Source organism: Saccoglossus kowalevskii, chromosome 16 (assembly GCF_978046115.1).
Source record: "Saccoglossus kowalevskii chromosome 16, keSacKowa6.1, whole genome shotgun sequence".
Lineage (NCBI taxonomy): Eukaryota > Metazoa > Hemichordata > Enteropneusta > Harrimaniidae > Saccoglossus > Saccoglossus kowalevskii.
The window spans coordinates 29386485-29411408 of NC_140656.1; the positions used below are offsets into that span (position 1 = coordinate 29386485).

At 34.6% G+C, this 24924-nt stretch overlaps 1 protein-coding gene and 1 long non-coding RNA gene across 5 annotated transcripts in view; both read left to right on the top strand.

Annotated features, from left to right (window-relative positions):
- Window positions 1–22: 22 nt before the first annotated feature.
- The window catches only part of LOC100313569 (CASP-like transcription factor), a 41885-nt gene continuing 16983 nt past the window's right edge, over window positions 23–24924 (top strand). For 2 of the 4 annotated variants that reach the window (XM_085491327.1, XM_085491328.1), the window contains exons 1-11: window positions 23–154; window positions 3763–3873; window positions 4852–4978; window positions 16891–17028; window positions 18999–19122; window positions 19554–19630; window positions 20026–20092; window positions 20634–20787; window positions 21743–21808; window positions 22117–22245; window positions 22606–22801. In XM_085491327.1, the coding sequence (XP_085347453.1) occupies window positions 89–154; window positions 3763–3873; window positions 4852–4978; window positions 16891–17028; window positions 18999–19122; window positions 19554–19630; window positions 20026–20092; window positions 20634–20787; window positions 21743–21808; window positions 22117–22245; window positions 22606–22801 (1255 nt within the window). In that variant the 5' untranslated portion in view covers window positions 23–88. Of the gene's footprint in view, window positions 155–3762; window positions 3874–4851; window positions 4979–8410; window positions 8594–16890; window positions 17029–18998; window positions 19123–19553; window positions 19631–20025; window positions 20093–20633; window positions 20788–21742; window positions 21809–22116; window positions 22246–22605; window positions 22802–23583; window positions 24079–24924 lie in introns of those variants that run through there. The other 2 variants (XM_085491325.1, XM_085491326.1) reach the window with 2 other exon arrangements.
- LOC146733821 (uncharacterized) lies at window positions 9134–10029 on the top strand. Its single transcript, XR_014926636.1, has 2 exons — window positions 9134–9368; window positions 9708–10029. It is a non-coding gene; the product is annotated as an uncharacterized LOC146733821 (long non-coding RNA).

The window sequence follows — 24924 nt, forward strand, 5'->3', positions numbered from 1 at the left end:
CCCCATGCCTGGATAGTATGATCTGCTCTCGAAACTCTCGAACACATGTTTTGCGAGACTGTAGTCGTGGAGTGGAGGAGACATAAAGATGGCTGCTGCCAATTTGCTATCGATGAATCAGTATTGGAAAACATTCGATTTGCCACAATTACAGGTGAGTTTACAGTTTGTGAAATTAGCAAAGATAATGATGATATCGTCAAGTGAAGCTGTTAAAATTTCAGCGCGAAAAACATTCCAGAACCGCTGTTTGTTTGTGATTGATCAGCAGCCTATCAGAAATTGATCAATAAAGAGTGACGAATGATCTCGCTGGACGGAATCAGAACAAAAGCACTTCGTCACTGACAATTGCCCAGGCCGATCTGGGCAAAAAAAGGAACCCTGCATAATCTATAGCAGTACATAAGCTATTTGGGAAACTTTTTACATAGTTTACCAAAGTTTTGTGAAAGATTGCAGTTTTGTTATCGAATTCATCCATTCTCGGTCGCGCGTATTTTGCCATGATGAAGAACGAACACTCCCAGTCAGGACGGGCGAACCTTTCGTCTCTTTGCATATGTAGCGTTTTCACTCTTCCCATTCGCCGGAGAACTTTCGATGTGTTTGAATGATTCGCGACATATCTCATGAGTGCTATCAAAACAAACATCTTCAACAAATGCAATGAATTTTCTCTGTTATTTTTTCTCTGGCTGTATGTTGTGCCATTTCAATTTTGGTCGTGCATAATCAAAACGTATAGTGTATGTAAATGAGACCACTTGATCAATACTATTCATTGATTGATTGCCTGTCAATTGTAATAACTTGCTCAGTGCATTTCATTTTCATTGTTAATCAAGTATTTATATTCAAAGCTTTGCTCAGCACGCATAATATGAATCAGAACATTTTCCGAATAGTTTTTCAACTATTTTTTGTTATCAACGAATTGTATTGGAAGGTGGATAACTTTATCATATTTGTTATTATTATTCTGTTTCACTGGGAAATAGAATTATTATTATTTTTAGGGTGATTTTTTTTCAGTGGCCAAATACAATTTATATTCAGCACGTTTAACCATGTGTGAAAAAAAATTTTGGGTCATCATGCACATCTGTTAAAAAATGTGAACAAAACAGTTTTTTTTTTTAAGTTTAAAAAAAATTAAAATTAATAAACAAATGACAATAATTTCCTCTTGAGTAGTGCATGTTTCATTGCAAATTTGTTTATGATAGTAAAAGTAGCATTTCTGTTTGTAAGCTTGTACATTTGTTGTCACTTTCTGATTCATGAAAATACCAAGTAGGAAATTAAAAAAGCATGATGTAATGTGTGTTGTTTTGGGTCATTGAGGTGGGTTCATTTTGCGAAATTAAGTGAATTTACACAATAGGCCTCAAATCTGGTAGGGTTTCTGCCATTGAAGAGCAGTGTTTTTTGACTTGTCATCATTTATTACCTTAATATTATTATATAATTGACTTAGTTAACCATTGATTTAAAAAGAAAAAACTGTCTGGACTCGATACAAACTACAAATATTTTTTTTTTAATTCTGACGAATACATGTGGTTTAATGAACACGTCATACACTTAGACATGATTTTTCAATATTAATTAATAAGTTCTTAATGATACTAATAAATACATGTACATGTGTCAGCTGTTAGTTCTAGTAATGCACGTACAGACCAACATGTGTGCTAAGTATAAAGGTCATAGGTTTTGTTAGTTTGTATTTAATTGAAGTGATTCTTATTCTGCACTCATTAAAGTTCACATGGTAAATTATAGAATAATACATTTTATCTTGAATTCTCTAAAGATGTGCTGTGCGCCATGTCTTGAGTACATTTGAAATTTTATAATAATGATTTGAGGAAGTCTTATGGGCTAAATTTGAAATGTGATTTTCTCTGCTGCAAAATGTGGGGAACCCTCAACAACAAATTCATAAAGAAATACAATGTTATAAATCAAATAGATGTTTTGCAGAAAACAGTCTCAGAAATGTTTGTATTATTTTCTCAGAAAGGATTCTATATTATTTATACATAACTTATAAGATATTAGGTAACAGCTGCTAGGGTCTATTATTAAATATTATTGTACAGTAATAATACACATGTCAATAATGGATATTTTAGTCTTAATTATCAACAATAACCATACATTCTACACAGTGTGTTGTAATGTAATTTATTGTTCATAGTGTGATTCATATTTTTTGGCAGCTAAAATAATAGTTGCATATGAAAGTGAAACTGAGTAGTGTTACATCTAGTTCTCATAACATTATTTTGTTGGCAGTTGTTCAAGTGAAAATTACTTATTATATTTATTTATTACCTAATGTTCATGTAAATAAAATGAGGTTATTAGGATACCGCAAAGTATGCACAAAGACAGTATAGTGAGAGTACCGACCAGCTTGTAGCGAAGCTGGATGTGACTGCATACCATCTGAGTGCGTAATTTGCTGTATATCCCTGTAATACTTATACTTGTCAACGTAACCCCTTTGTGTATGAAGCCAAAACTGAGCAAAATGGTAAAAAAATAGTTGAACTTTCACTCCATAAACATATTCACTATAATGTAAATGTTTCCTGAAAGGTAGGATTCAGATACCTCATGCAGTACTGCAAAAAAAACGACGTGCGGTAACTTGTATTTAAGTTATGTAGGTTCGGTGACAGATGTATAATAATTCAATGTCATGATAAAACAAATTATTAAATTCAGATAGAAAAAAAGAAATTTGGTTTGACGTGTACATGTATACATCGCCTGCTGATGTTGTTTTTTCTCATTCAACATTCTCTGGAAGCTTTTAGCAGGTGATGTGTTAATCACAGCTGAGCAATGCATAATCTATGCAACAGGTTGGATCTATTGTCTGCTGGATAGCACTAGTCTTTAGAACAGTATGCAAAATACATATATACATTCAGGACAAAATAATACATATTGTATTTTAGTTGAGCATGAGGTTACGAAATGACTGGGTATGTCTGATTATCCAGAAAATTGTCTGTAAAAATGTGATTTGGGGCATTAATTTGACATAATTGTCAAAGAACAAAGGAAAGAACAGAAAAAAAACAGTAAAATATTTCCTGGGTGATACATCGCATAAAATCTGTATTAAAAGCCAAATCCCATTTTTCTGAACACTTAGAACCGAAAATTTACCATTTCTAATATATGTAAATGCCCTAATAGAAGCCACTTCCTCTCTATTGCATTGGACCATTTAATAGAAGCTGCGGCTTCCAATACATATTTTACAGTATTGGATAATCCACTATACAATAAATGCATTTTTGAATTTATGTGCCCTTCTAATAGGGAAAATATATGTACTAAACAACTCAGAATTGTTCTTCACATATGTATATTGTTTGATGAATACCACATACAGCTTTAAAAATCTAATGGCAAATTCTGGGGTAGGCACTTACCTTGTGAGCATTAGGAAATAATAAAATAATTTGACACTGTACCGTATACACTGATAAATACTTGTACACTACAGGCATACATGAACATGCCTATATTATCAATCCTTTCAACTTTTTCTTATCACTATTGAATACTACAAAAAATTTAAGTGTACCATGTACATGTCTAAGAATTTTATCGACATGTAGGCATGCTATATTTTGAGTTAAGGTTGGGCTGCTTTACATTTGCAAAGCTAATTATTGACCATGTGAAATAAATATATAACATTTGTATTAATACAACGTGATTTATAATTTACAGAGAGAACTTGACAGTACAGCTACAGACTTGGCCAACAGACAAGATGAAGGTGATTCTTCAAGAAAAAGATTGATTGATCAGTCAAGAGAATTCAAAAAAAATACACCAGAGGTAATTGTCTTTAGTGAATTGACTTCACTCCTGTATCTTTGTTTAGGTTTGATATGCTTTATAGTGATATGTGGGTTGTTTAGTTGATCTGTGAAGGTTCTTGATGTATTTCAGGATTGGGCTGATATCACATTGCTAGAAACAGGGATTGTATGTCTGTATTAACTTACTGTACATGCTGGAATGTGGCTCTTAATCCGGTAAAACTAAAAGTCACCTGTCTATCATGCATGTTTGTGATTCAAACACCATAGTGCTTGTCACAATTAAAATTACTTGCTGAGACATTATTTCATTCTTAGTATAGGCATGTTTTTTAAAACAATTTTGTCTGAGAGTCAATGTTTGAAAACACAGGCCACCTGAGAGTATTCTTTCCTGCTAATCTGTGTTGTGACAATAACAATTATTAACATGGGGTGGCCAAGCATGATAAAACCACTTGACAAAAAACTCACTTGCTTTCCTACTGGTGGTAAAATTATATGTTCAACAGACAACATTGCTTGGTAGTCAGTGCAGATTTAAATTCTTAAGAGACCTTTCAACACATAGTCTGCTGGTGTTTTTTTATATCGTTTATATTGGCTAGATTGGATTGCATAATTAATATAAAATATTCAAGATATAAAAAAAAATATATTTCTACAAACCATGGATAACCAGATCTGTTAACTTGTTTACATGGCTTTATATTTCACTCTATGTCAATTGTGCTTAGATGGAAATAAAATTTATTGATTTTTCTCACAGCAGTGTGATATAACTGGTATTGCATGTGTCATGGTTGGGCAAGGCTTAGATACTTATGCTATGTTTCACACCCTGAAGAATGAGAAACCAGTAAATGTTAACTTGTTTATATGGATCTTATTTCGCTGTGTAAATATCAATTGTGCTTAGGTGAAAATCAAATTTATTGATTTTTCTTACAACATTTTGTGATATAACTTGTATTACATGTTTTATGGTTGGCAGGATATTAGAAAATCGGTAGCGCCATTATTAAAAAGCTTCCAGCTAGAGGTAGATGCATTATCAAAGAGAAGTAAAGCTGCCGAAGCAGCGTTCCTGTCAGTTTACAAGAAACTTATTGATGTCCCAGGTAAGAACTCAAATGTTCTTCAGTTAATGCTTTCCCTTTGTATAGACTTGTATAATGTTGCTGTATATGTATGCACACAATTGTACATGTTTGAATACATACTTAATAAGTACCACATGCTCAAATTTGCAATCAGTATGGCAATGTTTTTTTTTTGAAGATATGAGTAATGAATCCCAAAATCCCAAATGTCAGTAAAACTATATGTCAAGAAGAAGGGGTTGGGTTTCATGGACATCCTAAATCATCTGTTCTTCAGTATTCTAAAGGAAATCTAATAGAAGCTATAATGTGTGAAATGCCTCAAACTAATCATATGGTCTATAGATTAACTGAAATAGTGAAGGAGATTTATATCTGGTTATTGAGAAAGGCAGAGGCAGTCACAGTAAGATGGGGTATTTAAGGCAACTGCTTCCAAGGATGTTTAGCTTACATAAATTTTTTTTGTGCCATTTCTTATTGAACATTCTCATAGCAATTTTTATGGCCAAGGTGGGTCTTTTCAACTTTGTTCCTCATTTCCTAAAACCTATGTAAGGCCCTGTTAGGTTTTTTCTAGTCTACCCATACGATATCCTCTCATGTAGTATGCTAGTATCTTTGCCTGATATACTCTTACGTCAATTCACTTAGTTTTATCGATAAAGTTTTTACATTCATGTCATGTCCCTGTGGGGAATTATGCAGTCTGCATGTTTTAGTCGTAACTATCTAATGGAAATTGATTTTTTTCTCATATTGATTTATTGATTTTTTTTCCCGTATTGATTTATTGATCTTGTATACATTGACTAAGGTTACACAGTGAATGCATATCACTTATTGTTTTTGAAATTTAGACAAAAACATTCTCCAGAATTTGAATCTTATTTTTTCTTGAGTGTAAATGGAATGAATAACAAATTTACAGATACAATTTTGACAGTTCCATACTTTTTTACAAGGATATTTTATTAGTCCCAGACTCCCAGTTTGGACAAGTTTGAAACAAGGACTTATAATTTGGTCTTTGTCCATCTGTGGTTGTATTTCAGAACCCTTTCATTCTTTGCATGTATGCACATGTAGTGGATTGGTTATTTGATTCAAGATGGCCAACTTGCAGCCATGTTTGTATGCCGTATCTTGAACATGCTTTATCAGGTTTTATTCAAATTTGGTACATACTTTAAACATGTTAGAATACATGTATGGTGATTTTTTTTCAAGATCAGATTGAAGACGACCGACTGGCAGCCATCTTGTATTTTGAAAATGTGGTATCTTTGACATGCTTTGGCCAACTTGAGGCCATCTTGCTTTTTTTGGCCATAATACTATATATTTGGCGCATGCATCATACATGTAGAAATACATGTCCATTTCAGTTTGTTCCATATTCATATCAAACAGGGGTTTTTCTAAACCGGGCAACAGGGGCGCAGTGCCCTGATACTCTCAGCTGGTGCCCTCTTACCGAATTGCCGATTGAACTTTTAAGTCATAAATATATTTCCTGAGCCACGCACTTCCGTGCTGCCGTACAACATGAAAATCTTTCTCAAATATATTTTTCTCCTAGAAAACTTCCCAGCATCACCAGCTGACAATGTGTCTGGCACCAAATACACTAAAATTACTCCAAAAATATTTCAATGGCGATAGATACACCGTTAAAACAGCGCAGAAACCTTCCTATATGGCATCGCTCCACTCCCTCGTCTATGCGTTCATTTTTTCTAGAAAAACCCCTGTCAAAGATGGCTAACTGGCAGCCATATTGTATTTTGAAAGTGTACTATTTATCATATTTTTGTCTATGTTTATTTGTAAGATTGTTTACCAAAGGTTGTCTTAAATGTTCATAGTCAATAATAAAAATAAATTAATAAATATAAAAAAAAATGTACATAGATCATTTAAAATAACATGAGATAGTCTGGTTGCAAATGAATTCATGAAAGATTTCCTCCTGAGATGCATATTACATTTATTAGTCCCCGTTCGGACGAAGTCCGAAAACGGGGACTTATAATTCGGTCTCTGTCCGTCCGTCCGTCCGTCCGGAGTCATATCTCAGAATCCCTTGGACCGATTCCGTTCATTCTTTGCATGTGTCTAGTACTTTATGTGGGACATATGCACATGCAGTGGTTTAGCGATTCGATTCAAAATAGCCGACTGGCAGCCATCTTGTTTTTTGAAAATGTTGTATTTTGGACATGCTTTGTCAGTTTTCATTCAAACTTGGTACATAGATTATACATGTTAGGATACATGTCCATGATGATTTATTTCACAATTGGATCAAAGATGGCCGACTGGCAGCCATCTTGTTTTTTGAAAATGTTGTATTTTGGACATGCTTTGTCAGTTTTCATTCAAATTTAGTACATAGATCATACATGTTAGGATACATGTCCCCGACCGTCCGTGAGTTCTTGAGTCTGTCCGTCCGTGTGTCTGTCTGTCCGTCTGTCCGTGCGTCAGTCTATCCAACGTCATATTTCAGAATCCTGTGGACCGATTCCATTCATTCTTTGCATGTGCCTAGTACCTTATGTGGGACATATGCACATGCAGTGGTTTAGTGATTTGATTCAAAATGGCCGACTGGCAGCCATCTTGTTTTTTGAAAATGTTGTATTTTTGACATGCTTTTTCAGTTGTCATTCAAACTTGGTACATAGATTATACATGTTAGGATACATGTCCATGACGATTTATTTCGCAATTGGATCAAAGATGGTCGACTGGCAGGCATCTTGTTTTTGTTTTTTTATGCGGTATCTTGGACGTGCTCCGTCAGTTTTCATTCAAATTTGGCATGTACTTTATACATGTTAGGATGCATGTCCATGACAATTTGTTTCAAAATCTGGTCAAGGATGGCCGATTGACAGCCATCTGACTTTTTGGCCTTACTACTATATTTCCACAATTTATGTACCATTTTCATTCATATTTGGCACATACATCATACATATCAGTGTGTTTCATAATCAGATCAAAGATGGCTGAATAACGGCTGTTTTTATTTTGGCCATATTACTATGACATGAAACACGTGTTTTGATGTAAATAAACAATCTGTTGTATACGCCACTTGGAACTCAAGTTTCAAGGACACGCTCGCGACAACCTCTCCGCTTTAATATGCCGAGCACAACAAGAACTTAAAGGGGACTGTGTCATTTTCAATGACTTGTTAGTATGATGAAACTTTAACTGACATTCCACGTTGTACATTGTATGTTTGTCACTTGGTACACTTGTTGACTAATGCTACTCATTAAGGGGTGATCTCATATTCAAACACCTGGGTCAAACCTGGGTTAACCCGACCTGCCCTATTCAGACCTACTAGACCTACAATATGCAAATTAATAGTTGGTTTGAACCTAACCTCCGGATTAACTGCCCATTAACGCCCCCACTGAAAACAAACAACAGAGAACAAAGAAGACAGACCTAGGGAAACCTATATAATGGCAACATTGTTTTCTACGAAGGCATCTGAAAACCACAGTCCCTCTATCACTGTGTCAAAACTAAAGTCGGGGCTAATGCTACGACTCCGGCGCTACGACCACCGTAACCTTGTCAGCTGACGGCATTGCGGGGAAATTACGGGTATTTACCGCTGCCAATATCTTACTTGTCTGTGACAAAATGCACACATTTCGAACCCCCGGTTAATTAAAAATAAACGATTATTTTAGAAAATACATCGAAGCACAGTGCCTTGAGGGACTGTGGGTGAAGTAGGCAGCGAGGTGTTGTTTTAAACACCGCAGAAAACATGCACTCAACGCAGCCATCTTGGTTACCTCAATCAGAATTTCCAGTGTTCTCCCCAAAGCGTTTTAGCGTAGCGGGGCCGCTACTCTATTATTTATGCCGCTACTCTGAGAGATTGTCCGCTACTCTGAGAGATTGCCCGCTACTCTGTGGCATTTCCTGTTACTCTTTGTTTTAGCTTGTACATACACGTGCGAATCTGTGAGTCAGCGTCATCAGCGTCCGGTACTGTGAGCCAAATCAGGTGTGAATGGAAACATGTCAGTAATTACGCAAAGACAATGGACTAATACAGCTTCGTACTTCGACAATAAACACTTTCGCCCTATTTAATTGAGGTAATAGCGAGTATTTTCTCAGTAGCATATTCGGTTGGAAGAAGCAACGATGTCAAACAGCAGAAATATTACGTCGTGGTTCCGCGTAGAACGCCCTGCTGGGCCCCTGGTTGCGAGCGATAAACCCACCAGCAACGCGGTCACCGGTACCCCTGTCGGCAGTGGTACAAGATGATGTTACAACGAAAGGTGCAAAAAAATAAACTCTGGATTTGATGCACAATGGACAACAAAATATACGTGGCTGAGAGAAACATCCGATGGCAAAGGTAAAAAAAGTATTTATTTGTAGCGTTTTACTTGGAAGCGTATTTTGACCTAGTTTAGTAAACTTTTGTATGGCTTCATTTTTTGCCGATCGTCGAAACATTTTTTTGGAAACGACTTTCTTTCTGGAAGTTCAAAAATTGTTGGCTACGATTTATCAAAATAACTACCGGTAATACCGGTACTAGTATTGTGTTTTGAAATAGTTGGGTAAATTTTATCGTGGCAATTTTTTAGTTTAGCGACTTTTCAAAATGGCGGCAATTTGTTTATTTTCGTGTTGATCGTGACGATATTTTTTAAATACAAGTATTGATTCGCTCCTATTTCTTATCTTTTAGGAATGCTGTGTCACATATGTGGAAAATTCAACTTAAAAACATTCAGAAATAGTTCTTTGGTATGGAATTCTATGCCATGTATAAATATTAGGAAATATAATGCTATCGATAAACACGCACACTCGGAGATGCACAAGAAGGCCATGTCATTAGAAGTGGGAAGCAAAGAAAATCACGGCATTCTCAAAAGCTGCAGATCACTGGGCTTCCATGAAAGTCCGAAGAATCAACATTACATAGAAATCACACAGCAGCAGATTCATTTAATCTTGTACATAAATTTGTTAAAAAATAAAGACACAATTTCATCCATGCAAGCCTATCATTATTGTTTTCTTTATCTCCAGACATATGCTAATGATATGTAAATTATATGCAAATTAGCCGCCACTCTGATACATTTTTCTGGGGAGAACACTGATTTCCCCTTGTCACCCAGCATGCATCGATTGCGATATCACACCCTGCACTGTGTCGCCTTGAGCGACAGTCTTAGGTACAAGGCACTCTATGAATAAGGTATTTTCAGAGGTCAGGGTTCGTTTTTTATAAGCAGTCTCGTCTGCAGATGAATAGCCGTAAATAAACAGCGCGAGTCCATTTAATTTAATTTTCTGTTTTGATACTTCGTGTCACTGGAAATTGAATAAGAAAAACTGCAAATAACCGATGTGCAGCAAATCGAAATAAATTTTCATGGCGTACGCTGCATTTGTTTTTCCGGATTTTGCGATGCCGTACTCCTGAAAGAACTGTTTGAAAATTGAACGCGCAACAGTAGTAAAGGCTTGAACACAGTAGCGTAAGTCTCAAGTGCGACTTTGTATCAACAAATGTTCGTCTTTTGATACTTATTAGCTGTCAGAGACACATATCAATTGTCCAGCCCAATGAAAAGTCTGATTCACGTCCTCTGCTCAATTTGCGACTCAAGCATAACATTTATTCAGCACGCTGTTCACCGATATATAAAAGAGTGTTTTTTTAGGCAAGGCACACGGTAAAATGACTACTGTACACCAATAAATCGACACATTTTAGAGACAACTATCTAGTCTTCAAAAAGCAATGTAAACTCTGTCAATCCTAAAAATAAACAACAGCTTGAATGAGGTGTGAATGAGATCGGTTCAAACCGCAGTTTTTATGCAAATTCGTGCGGTCGTCCTGAACCGCACTGTCTATTGTTTAAACTTCCAAACCGCAAAACTGGGTTTTGTTCGGGCGGTTTGGGTTTTCGTAGGTTTGACCCGCATGTTTGAATATGAGATCACCCCTAAATTGTGCCTTAATTTCCCATAATGAAACATTGTTAGAAAGACTAAGAGTGTCTTTGGCTAACACCATAATAAATAAGCTGGCATTTGATTGCATATATTATGCATGTAGCAATACATATCCATACGAGTAACAATTCAATTTCTGATCAGATAAAAGAGAACATAACAATGACTTTTTGTAAAAGGAATTTTATGAAGGAATTTTCCTGGTAAGCATTTCATTTTACTGTGAATATCCTGGAACACAAAACCTGTCTAGTTAATACTTTCAAGGCTAATGTAGTAAATATTCCACTAATGTGTCTTATATGTATAGGCAAAGTTTTCAGACAAGTGTTTCCTACAACTTTACAACTTTACCATAAAGAAAATATTATAACTGAAAGATTCAGTGAATAATGCTGAACTATGGTTAATTTACATGAATACAAAAGGATCTACATGTACGTTATGTCATTCGCTCATTTATAATTAATACAAGCCGGTAGGCTGATTGACGATTCATTTCGCTCAAAAAAAACATGTTTTTGGCTGTTGCCATGGTAGGACATGAACAAAGTCGATTTATAACTAAAACCGGGGCCCCATATACAAAGTTCGCAAAAAGAATTACGTCTTCAGAAGTCACTTCACTTTATTACTAGTGCGTCTTTTGCTGTTATCATTATTATATTCATGCGAGTTGATCCTTTAACCTAGATTTCAAGACCTGCTTAGTTTTGGTATGAAATCTGTGCATATTAATTATCAACTCTGCAAAAATCTATTTTTATATCAAAAAAATTTTAGAGATGAGATATGACTGACGGATCACATGATCGTATATGGTCATGTGACCTTGTTATATGCATAATAGTAATATCTCAAGCACTGTTACGGAATTGGCCATGCAGCCAGCACTGTAATGAAGGCATCAGACATGAGATACAACTGAAATGACAAATACTGGTATTATTATGTTATCTTATAAATTTGCATGACTTTCAAACAGTTGTAGTAACTTTTCAGATAACCATAACCATAACTGTCATATCGTAAGCACTTTTGCTGAACGGGACATGTAACCAGTGCTACAATGTTCATATGACCTCATTAATATGCATAACTGTCATATATCAAGCGCCGGTCCAATTGGGGATATGCACCCACTGCTACATTGTATAATAAAAGCATCGGACAAAAGATTAATTTGCATAAGTGTAATATCTAAAGCAATGTTGCAGATAACTGTTGCAGATCGGCATGTGCAATTAATGCACTAATACATCAGATGATACTAAGACTAATATATCAGATGACCATTTTTGATCGTGTGATCGTATAAATCCATAACTATATCTCATGCATTGTTGCAGAGAGATGTGCAGCTAGAGCTATATGAAAAGTGTCAGACAAGGGGCATGACTAACCTAGCAGATTCTAGCAGATCATATTCATGATATCCATGTTTTACTATTTATCGAACTATAAATTCATTGTCACTATTTTCATGTCACTATTTGCAAGAATAATGTCCACATGATCATCTAATTAAATGTATTCCTGTATGTTAACTAACCAAGGAAAAAAGTAGATAGTATTACTAAAATTAATTATGTACATACATGTAATATGTAATACTAATTATTACTACATGTAGGTACTAGTAAATGTTAAGTGGGTAAAATTGCTTAATTAGATGCTGGCGTGATGTGATCTGCCATCATCAGGACCCAAACCAAAATGTGCTTTAATATTTCCTCTTTTCTTGAGAGTCCATTCCCCTCCAGCTGGCATGCTTAACACCAGTTTGATACCAGTTTATAACAATCCTCTGGGATTTCAAGAAGTTTGATTCAAAGAGCAGTGGTCGTCACACAGTACGTTTTTGAATTTCATGTAAACAATGTATTTTACACATGTTGATACGTTGCTATGGATACCATGTCAAACACAGCACGGTTTGATGTCCACCGCCATTTAATGCTTTGAAATGTGCTTTCACTCGTGTTTCTATTCAATTTTTCGGTGAATTTCCTCGATTTCTCTAAATTTTATTCTAGACTTTGCTATTTTAGCCCGAGTTTCATCATCAGAGTAACTATATTGGCATTACTTTCTCGTTCATGGATTTTATCATTGGTGGCTTATGCGTTGAACATTTATAGAATAATTACCATACTGTCAACAATTTTTCGCTCATATAGATATAGCAAACCAGTCATCAATTAACATTGTTTCTGGCAATGTTGTTTTTTTGGTGTCAGAAACAATATGCTGATGACAGCAAATACAATATTTATTTTTAACCATATGGATATGATTGATTTTTTTGTCAGCTATGTTCCTTGCTCATTAATTTTCCCTGTAATATTTTCAGTTTATGTTTTCACATACACTGCTCAGGTATTTTTGTCAGTGTAATCTATTCGTTAGGGGTGAGCCTCGACATGTATTTTCTAATTCTGATTTGCGCTTAGATTTGTCTGCCTTCTCCTACTGGCTACACTTGTCACTAGGCTATTTCCTCCCACCTCACATTGAATATTTTGATCTTGTGACTGGCCTTGGCACTTTCCTTGTGTTATTCGGTCCCATAGCTAAAAAAAGAAAGAAAATAATAGTGCTAACCTGATGCATGTTTGTCCAGGAAGTCCTCATACAAAAACACAAGAAAATCAATGAACAATATTTTGCCAGCTGTTAAAGTGAATATCATTGGAACTAAACTGTGATTGAGTTCTGTAGGTATTGTCAGATATTGATTATTTTTCCCCTCAATAAGCTTCCATGTAATATATTAGATTTCAATTTATAATTTTGGCTGAAATCAAACAAACTTACTGCAAATCAATATCATTCACTGTATAGTACTAGCAATATTGGGAATAATGTATAACATGCATTCAATAAACTAGTTTTTGAAAATAAGAAAAGTTCATTATAAGCCACTGCCTGCTGCTGGTTGTGTAAATATGAACAATTGTATTATGATGTACATATATTTGAGGGTTTGCGTCTTCTATTTTATGTTGGCAGGCAATAATTTAGAACAATTATGGGGCAAGTTGAGATGCGTGCATTACCAAGTTTAAATGTTTGTTACAAAATTTAGATGTGGACATTGCCAAGTTAAGGTTCTGGTATCACTGCAAGTTAAAAAATTGTTTGCAAATTTTTATGTGCAAAGTATGCAAAGTGACGTGTACTCATTGCCTTAATTTCATATTTAAAAAACCTATCCCCTGTGTAATAACCTGATCCTATCATACATGTAAATGTATATATTTCTGTGGTTGTGCCCTGTTAAAAAAAAAAAATATGAACAGTTCTTACTTGGAATATAAGTAAAATGGATTGTTGGCTGGGTGGTCCGCTGGATGTATATTGATTGTATTTTTGCAATGCTGACTAGCCCTGTAGATCGATAATTGTTATTAGTTGTATGTCTGTCAGTTTGTGATGAATGTTTACTTTCTTATTGAACTCATCTACTCTCCAGCGATATTGAAACCATTTATTACCCAGTCAAGATTACCAATTATTGATTACTGTATATTACTTTCATTCTACGTCTCAGTCACATCAGGTTTTTTTTTTTTCTCTCGCTCTTGAATTAGCATTTTGCATTCAGATCAGTCCAGCGTAAATGAAGTTATTGATCTGTTCACTGATTACTTGCGTCTGATATTGAACAACTATCAATCAATAGCGTTTCCCATCTGTACTGTCTTTTATTTATCGACGCAGGCAAAATATATAATGGTATTGATTACGTGGCCTTTCCATTCAGACTGTTAATATTCTGATCTTTTCATGGGTTTGTCACAGCTTGCTGCTTGTAGATGATTACAATGCCAACAAAAGCTGTGCTCCCACTCACAATTACTGTATTCACCTTGTAATTATTATACATGCGAAATGTTTATACTCTAACTAATCTAAGAATTAAACAGTTTGATTTTATTTAAAAAAAAAAAAAATAATGCTAAAATATACTGCAGTAATTTAAATGCAAATTTAGTTTAAGGTGTAATTGTTATTGTCAGTTACTGATGTGCATGTTAAATGGTTAATCACATCGAGTATGAAACTATGATGTCATTAGCATGCTGTTACTTGAGTTGCATTAACCCCAAATTCAGCTTACTGAACTTACTAAATATTAATATTCAAGGAGCCCAGGTTGGCACCAGTTGGAGCCTTTCTATGATCAAAATAAAATACATATACCATGTAGCTGAACTTTCAACAACATTTTGTTGTTGGTGTCTAATACAAGCACAAAATGTTTTCCTTGGTTTATACATTTTACAAATGTTATCTACAAATCAAACAAATTCAACAAAACAAAATAATTAACTTATACATCCAAAAATTCATACCTTTTTCAGAAATATCAAAAAATATATCCATGACCTGACCACTGATATTAATATGTTATTGTTTGCCATGTTCAATAACTGCATAAGATTTATTAGTGAAATTTGAACTTGGTTATGAAGCTTTACTGAGGGAATAGAATATATTATTCATTCAATGTCAGCTGTATGAAGAAAAATCAAGTATTTCTAACTCATTCAGTTCCAACTTATTAATGTCCCAAAGAATTAATTTTAGAGTGTTCAAAACCTAGTAGAATGATGAATCAAGATAGAAATTTTTATTTCAAATATTATGTCTTAATTTATATGACAAGCCTTTTATTCTTCAACCCGTCTAATAATAGGTCTTTTATAATATCAATAGTAATCATGCTTTGAATTGGTTTCCATCAATGTATTGTTGTACATATATCAAGTCTTAATAGGTCTCTTGTGGTCCTCTTAATGAACCTTTATTATTCTACATTTGATTAGATACAAACCTTTGCTGTTAATCATCCAGTACTTAGAACATTGAGTCATATCAATGGTTACACAATGTAAAATAGAGCCTTGGGTGATTAATAATAATTAATGGTACTGTATTTGCTCTTTTTAGAAGTTCACATGAATTGAAAATTGTATTTACATGTAATGTATGCTGGATCATTAAAATATTTCGACTTCGACGAAATTAAAACTTATTTCAACCATAGACACACCTCTACCAAGGGCATCAAGTGTCAATGTTTTACTTTTTCGACTTCTTCTTGAAAACTACAACCCTGAATGCTTTGATACTTGGTGTATATGTACCTTGGGTAGACCTCTCTTAGATTTGTTCATTTCATGATGATATCTTCAATTTTCTAATTTTGGTGAATATTTTTGTCATTTTTGGTAAAAAGTGATATTTTCAACTTCTTGTTAAAAAACCGCAAGTCCAATTGCTTTGATATTACATATATAGGTACTACATGTGGATCTCTCTCAGATTTGTTCATTTCATGATGATATCTTCAATTCTCTAATTTTGATGAATATTTTTGTAATTTTTGGTAAAAAGTGATATTTTCCACTTCTTGTTGAAAACCGCAAATCTGATTGTTTTGGTACTATACATATCGTTCATTTTCTAATGATATCTTCCGTTCTTTAATTGAAATGTGCATTGCTAACAGCGGAGCTATCTCAGTCGAGAGGCTGATTGTTGACTTAATTTATTAAAAGATTACCGGAGCAAACTGAAATTGATTAAATTTAACTTCCATCATTCAAAAGTTTACTGGAATTGGTTGAATCAAAATACAAATTGGTTAACTAGAGTACACAGTTTAAGGTTTACTGGAATTGGTTAATTTAATTCATTATTATGTCTAGTTAATTCCCAAATGAAAAAAGCCACAAGTAGAGTGATATCATTTGTCTGACACCAACAACCATAAAATGAAGTTGCTTTTCTGTATATTCTTTACTACTCGATAAGTAAGAAAACATGCGGGATCAATTTGTTCACTTTCCCTCAAATATGCTGTAACTTGATATATGTTTATTTTTCAGACCCTGTTCCAGTGCTGGAACATGCAATGCAATTACAAAAGAAAATGCAGAGGGCTCAGGATCTGGAGATTGAAAATCAAAAATTGAGAGAAACCCTAAATGAGTATAATAATGAGTTTGCAGAAGTAAAAAACCAAGGTATGTACATATTAAATGGCGTATACGATACAGGGATTTTTTTAAACAGGGGCGCAGTGCCCTCATGCCATGGCCATGCGCCCACTTACCCTGGGCAGCAGATCCTCTGGCAACCATAAAATTCTGAATGACCAGGGATTACATGTGGCCACAGTCTTCAACTGTGACCTGTCTGATAGTAATTTTGGCCCAAAGGAAGCCATAGAATGCTCCATTTTAACTTTTATCAAAAACTCCACACCCTGGTAGGGAGAACCCTATCTCCCCCACATGGTGGCGACGCTGAATTGCAGTGCTCCCTCTTGCAGTTTTTTTGTAGAAAAACCCCTGATCATATTGCTCATATATTAGAACAACTTCAAATCAAACTACTAAGTTACTACTGAGCATGTTACTGCACAATATATGTAATGCCAAAATTAAATCATGGATGTGCCAGAGATAGATTTTATTGCTATGCAAGGCTACAAAGTACTCATTCAACCTGCATTGGGTTGTACTAGTGTAAATAAATTAGGCATCAGGGAAGAGTTAAATGCCTTTATAATTATAATTTGGTTCTAAAACAGGCATCACAAACTGTTGAACAATTAATCAAACACAAAAATTGTAATGTATAGTCTAAAAGAAGTTTCAAATAAAATTAAACACAAATACATTGCTTACTGTAGTAGCCAATGATCTCGGTAGCAGAATTTGGTCATGTTGTGCTGTGTTCCACAATTGAATAACTTTCTTTCGAGGTGTGGCAATTGTTCATGATTATAATAACGTACAAAAATCAATTTGTTGGATTGTTTCTAAATGCAAGTAAAATTCAACTTAGTTTCATCTAAAGTTATCAATTATCTTAGTGACAACAGCCAATTTTCAAAGCGAAGTTTACTCATTCACACTAAACATTGTACTCATAAATAGGCATCAGTGACAACAAATCTAAATTAGACCCTAATTCAGGCACCAGGAAAGATGTTTGAAAAATGGCACCTAAATTAGATGAATTGACCTAAATGTTATGTGTTCTCAATACATACATTTCATACTCTACTGATGTTACATATGATTTCAACAAAACAATTACTTCTTATTCTACTTCTGTGTTTGTATGGTTGTGGCTAATGCTTTTAAGAATGTTGTATAGCAGAGCTCAAAATCTCCCAAGTTCATTCATTCCCTACCTGACTGGTGTAAGGCTCTTCTGAATTACAGTGTATTTATATTATTTTGAATAATCATTCCAAGGTGTTCAAAAGTTTTTTTCTCCTCAAGATTATGTTCCCTCATAATACCAAAATTAAAGCAATATGGGAGATGATGGATATAGCAATAATTAGTCCCTGTAAAACCAAAACTGAGAGTCATGTTTTGGATTCTGTATCAAATTCTGTATCAGATTCTGTCTCGGTCATGCCAGGATAATCTTATCCAAACTTAGCATTGAAATCACTCATGGTTACATCACTCATTGTTATACTGATTTGTTTCTACTGGTGGCTATGTTCTTTCCTTTTTCATGCGTCTCAAACATATAATGTACCATGACCCAATTCTTTTCAGAATAGGTACACAGACCAATAATAATATACATATGGGTGTTAATTTGTTTATTTTGCTAACCTCTGACTGACTGGTGTATAAAACTTAATTTGAACATGTCATCAGCCATTTCTCATGCATGGTTTGGTCAATTTTATTCAAACTTGAAACCCAATCTGATTAAAATCATATGTTTGAATGTATGATCATCAATGTATATCTTTCAGACTACATCTAAAATACCAATGCAAATTGCATTCAGATTTTATGACCAGCAAGCAATCAGAACAAGCGTCAGATGTATACATTGTAATTGTGTATTAATAGTAATGATTCATACTCTGTAATAGCCAAAATAGTTATGATCAGCACAAAGAATATATGGGGAAACACTGCATATGACAAATGTTCGAACAAAAATTTATTTATTACAGAGGTAACAATAAAAACATTAAAAGAAAAACTGAAAGAATATGAAGACAAGATGGAAGCTGTTGCCCAGGCCAGGGCGAAAGAAAAAGAAAAAGAATTACAACGTGAATTTGCTGAAAAAGAAAGGTAAGGCCATCCTCCATCACCCTGATCAGTGTTTGTCCTCTTTGACATTCCAAAATTTTGATGAAGATATTTGAAATACAGAAAGTACTAAAAGAATCTGGCAATGTAGTTTTGAAAACTGTGTTGAAAGTGTATTTTCAATAGATGTGCTCATACATGTAAAACATTCATTGTATGCCAGATCATTAAAATGTGACTTAATTTGACCACAGAAACGCCTCTCATGTATGTTAGCTCATACACTACTAATAGAGCAAGTACAGTATTAATTCAACAGCAGAAACCCCCAGTTTGTAGGTATACATGTATAACATGACCAGTAAAAAGTGACCCAGGAATTTCTCATATCACTCACTTGTCTGTTACCTACCCAATTGATTACAATTGCCCAGATATGATGAATCATACTTTAATTATTATCATTGTTTCAGACAACTTCAAGAAACACAGCTCTCTGTTGCAACAAAACTGGGTGAGGCTGAACTGAAAGTTGCTACTCTACAAAGTGGTAAGTCTTAAAGCATTATTAGTTGAGATAGTGTTTTTACCATGCTCTCTGTTTAAAAATAATGAATCTTCCACAGTGCCTTTTTTGATTAGCATAAAGGTCTATGGCAAAATAATGTGTGATGACATCACGTCCAGAACCTTCTTCAAAACCAATATGATGCTACAGGGGATTCATTATTGTTATCTATCACCACTATCAGAATCAGAATTTTTGTTGAAATAAATTTTACTTTGGAATAGAGGTTTAAATTATTGTCTGACAATGTAAACCTATGATGTCCTAAAAACCTCTTCTGATAATGGTGATTTCTAATGATTCATGGTACAATTTCTTTAGTTAAATGTTTTACATTCTATAACAGACATGACATTAATTGTGTTCTTTTTTTTAAGCCATGGACACTACACAGTCTGAGCTATTTGATTTAAAAGCCAAATATGATGAACAAGCAGCTGCCAAGTAAGCTAAAATAATATTCATATTAATCACTGTACATTATTCTTGTAGAAGTGTGCTTACAGTAGTATATGTTTTTTCAAAAACCTTTCACTTGGAACTCTGATTTTACTGACCTTTGTGCATATGTGCATGCCAACCTGTATTTCGGAAATACCTGGACTAATGCTTTTTCAGAAACCTTTCACTTGGAACTCTGATTTTACTGACATTCGTGCATATGTGCATGCCAACCTGTATTTCGGAAATACCTGAACTAATCGCATTCAGACTTCACACATACATCTTGCATTAAATGTGCACATGTATTTCTTTAATGATTCCAATGGGGGCCTTTTTACTGTTAAAAATCCAATCAGTTCAAGCATTTCTGCTATTCTGGAACCAATTGCATTCAAACTTGGTTATATACATTGGATGTTATGGCTCCTCGATGCATATCATTTTGTTTTTGAGATCAGATTGTTTTTAATGAATGCTATTCTGAAGCCAAATGTCTTGCAGTTACTTGTATGTTCATTTCATTTTGCTACTTTAATTTTAGATCTGATGAAATGGAGATAATAATGACTGATCTAGAACGCGCCAATCAACGAGTAACATCTTCAGAGAAAGAGATTGAATCCTTGAAATCACAGTTACAGTCCACAAGTGAAACATTGAGACAAGCAGAACAGATGCAGAAAGCACCAAACATGGTTAGTTGCTATTCAGGGGCAGAACTGTCCAGGATTAGCAGACTAGGGCAGGGCGATAGACACTGGTCAGTTATATGTAATAAAAATACAATGGGTAAATGATATAAAATATAGATGTCATCTTTAGGTGGAGTGAGATGGACTCATTAATTTCAATCACAATAATTATGACTTGTGATGCATTGATTTTCAAGGAATTGATTATTATACAAATTTAATCAGGCAAACTAAAATGTATTATTATGCAAATTAGTCATGATACTTTACAAGTCTGGGGAGAACTAGTCATGTATAGTCCAATTGACCATTTTCCGTTCTCTGCAAGAATCACCCGTTATGCGTGAAATCGAACGTAAAAACAGGACAAACAAAGGTCATAGCATCGCAGTGGTGTCAAACTTCGCGTGGGATTCGACGAACACGAAAGTATTTTGGGAATATTTCCATGCTTAATAATGTGCTGTACAAATTTGATGATAGGCAATTTCGATGAAGTAAGAGTATTCAAAAGCAATATTCCTCTGTCGAAGATCGGTTGGTCGATGTGTGACTCGCAAGATCTCGCAGTTGAACGAAAAAACATCTATTACTGCACAGCCAAGATCAGAACAGTATTGTATGTGCTCTTAAAGGGCTTACTTAATTATCCTATCAAAGCCCAATAGATAACTGTTTGAAATTGGTCATTGTACTATTCGTCATGATTGATGCAAGACACAGTGTTTTTTCTACACTCCATCAACAGCCATTGACAAATGCTGTATGTCACACTTACTGTATAATTCTGTGTTTTGGTTTTGCTTTGTTATGTGGCAAACCAAATGCTTGATTAGTGTTTGCATTAGTAAGAAAACTATCAATTGGGGATTTTCAGCTTCTGATGAGATTTTTGCAAGGTACTGGCAAACTGTTCAAGAATATATTATGCATATTTTATGTTTTCTTTTTTTGCTAGGAGCAAGCCATAGATATATTAACAAGATCCAGTCTTGAAGTGGAACTGTCTGCTAAGGAAAAAGAAGTAAGCAATTCACGGTTATACACGTAATATCTGGGTAAAATGTCATAGCAAGTTTAATTGTCCAGGAAGTTCATAACCTATGGTGATTATACACATCACAATTCATATATATAGCCCTGGATAATTAAAACAATTTTTTTTCCAGTTATTTTTAATGATTGTTTAATGTTTTTTTGCATTTAAAAATTTAATATATTGGTAAAATGAAAAGATTCTGTTTGCTGTGCGAATGTTTTAATTATCCACAACCCCAACAGTGCCACTGTTACACCAACACTGCTACTTTAATGCTTAGCATTTTCTTGTAGGTTTCACAGCTCGTAGATGATGTTCAGAGATTACAAGCTGCCAATACTAAGTTACGAGATTCATCATCAACACAAATCGCTAAGTTAGAAGAACAGATTTCTCAAAAGGCTCTTGCATTGAAAAACCTTGTAAGTATTCATGTTATGCAAAATAACTTTGTAGTGTTCTTCCCAGGATACAAACAATGGTGTATCCATGCTTGTTGGACAACAGGAGGCTCAAAATCTTAATTATATGCAACAATGACAATGAAAGTCAAAAAGCAAAAAGTTCTTTGGGGTTTGGCATGAACTTGTTGTAGTCTGTTTACGTAAACCAATGATCATGCGACAGCCAATGTCAACAAATTTAATGTTTGAAGAAAAGGTTATTCCAATGTTGAAATAAAATCATAAATGAAATCGAAAAAAACGTTTTTACATGCATTGTATACTCATTAATTACTTGCTGAACATGACATGTGTCATCTGTATGAATTGACTTTGTAGGAAGGAAAGATTCAAAACCAAAATGATTATGAAGAAATGAAACGAGAACTGACAATCATGAAATCAATGGAGTTTCAGTTACCTGAAGATGACACCTCTAATCAACAAAAATCACTAGAAATGTTACTATTGGAAAAGAACCGCGTCTTACAGTCAGAGAATACATCCATGAAGTTGGCAAATGCAGAGATGAGCAGTGAGTACCCTTGCCTTATCTTGTTATGTTGTAATTGGAAGGCCAAACTTCACATGGAGCTCTACATGTGATTTGGTTTTACTCTTCCACAAGTTCATGTGTCCCTGTAGGAGGATGATACAAAAAAAAACCATTTTCGTATTCTGAAATCCTATAAAGAAATAAAATGATTACTCAAGTACATTTTTATTCTGACACCTGTGAGTTATACAAAGTGCGGGAAAAGAGTTTTCTTTTTTTACACAAAAAAAAAAAAACTTGTTCAAAATGCATATCATGTATTTGTGATGATTCTGTTCAGAATTGAGTGAGTGGAATGATTTTGAAAACAATTTCACACACACTGCATACATTGATCCCCATTCTTCCACGACTTCATGCACTCTCATTTCTATTTGTTTTATTGTGTATCTGTTCACCTATACTACACCCTGTCTTATCAATCCCAACCAACTTGAACTGTGGACACTCCCACTTTTTATTTTAGCACTCAACTGTAATTTACAATAAGTTTAATAAATTAATTTTATTGTCCGACTGTTTTTGTTTATATATTTATTTGTCATTCCATGGGAGGTTTTGCCACAGTACAAGAAAGGTTCTTTTTAGGCTATTTACGGTTTAGATTCTCTGTTTAGACATTCATTTTTCCCAGCATTAAATTCCTGCTTTTTATTAACACATGCATCAAAATTGCAACCCTTGTCAGTTGGAAAAAAAAAATACTGAACTAAAAAAACATGAAATTAAAAAGCTTTTGTTAACCTTTCTTGTAACTCTAGGTGGCGGCACTTCCTCCCAGTCACAACCCAGAAAGTTCACAAACAACTATCAGCTATCACAAAATTTTACCGGCAAAGACACTAGCCACACAGACACTAAATCTTCAGACAGTCACTGTGTGTCACAACCGTCGTCACCGCGACCTCCAGTACAACCGTTACCAGCCACTGCGTCACCAATGGGAACCGCACTGGTGACGAGAGCCATAGCTTATCCCGCTTTAAAGCAGTGCTACTTGGACTCTGGAACAATCAATACTATTGAAGTAGCCAGGATTATCAAGGATTTGCTACTAACATATAACATTGGTCAACGGGTGTTTGGTGAATACGTTCTGGCTATGTCACAAGGATCTGTGAGCGAAATATTAGCTCGGCCAAAGTTGTGGGATAAGTTGACCGTTAAAGGACGAGAACCGTTCATCAAAATGGTAGACTTTCTTGCTGATGAAGAAAATATGCAAACTCTACTAATAATCAATGCTAAAAAGAAAGGTAAGAGTTTCTATGAATATTTTCTGTATTGGGCTTAATTATTCTCTGGGTTGTATTTTCATTTATTTTGCTGATTGCAAAATATACTAATTAAAATTATATCCCAGTGAATATGCAAAGTTACGAGTAAAATGTATCCTTTACACACCTTTAAATAAAAAGACTATGATTATTCCGGCAAAATCAAATCAACCGAAATTAAACCCACTGAATATTGAGGAGATGAGCTCCTACATGTACATGTACAAGACTATTATTGAAACATGACAGAATCAATTAGGTATCATATTACAATTAAACTGCCCAGAGAATGTAATTGTAAAAATATGAAAACCAGGACTTGCATTACACATAGTCAAGTACCCAAAACTTAAATTAGTAGTCTTATTTTTAGTTCACAAATTCACCAGGAAAACAATTATTAGTCCCCGTTCGGACGCAGTCCGAAAACGGGGACTTATGTTTTGCCCTGTGTGCGTCCGTGCGTCCGTGATCACCTGTATCTTGAACATGCATGGACCGATTAAGTTCAAACTTCACTCATACATCACACCTTATATGGGACATATGCACATGCATTTTTTTCATGATCCGATTAACGATAGCCGAATAGCGGCCATTTTAAGGCCGAAAATGCATCAAAATCGCACATTTTCACCATTCCGGACCCGGATCTCAGTTATGCATGGACGGATTTTGTTCAAATTTGGTACATACATTAAACATAATAGGACCTTGATGCACGTCATTTTTTTTTTTGGATCGGGTTCGAAATGGCCGACTGGCGGCCATTTTGTTTTAAAGAATTCAGTTCTGGATCCGTATCCGAGACATGTCTGGATTGAT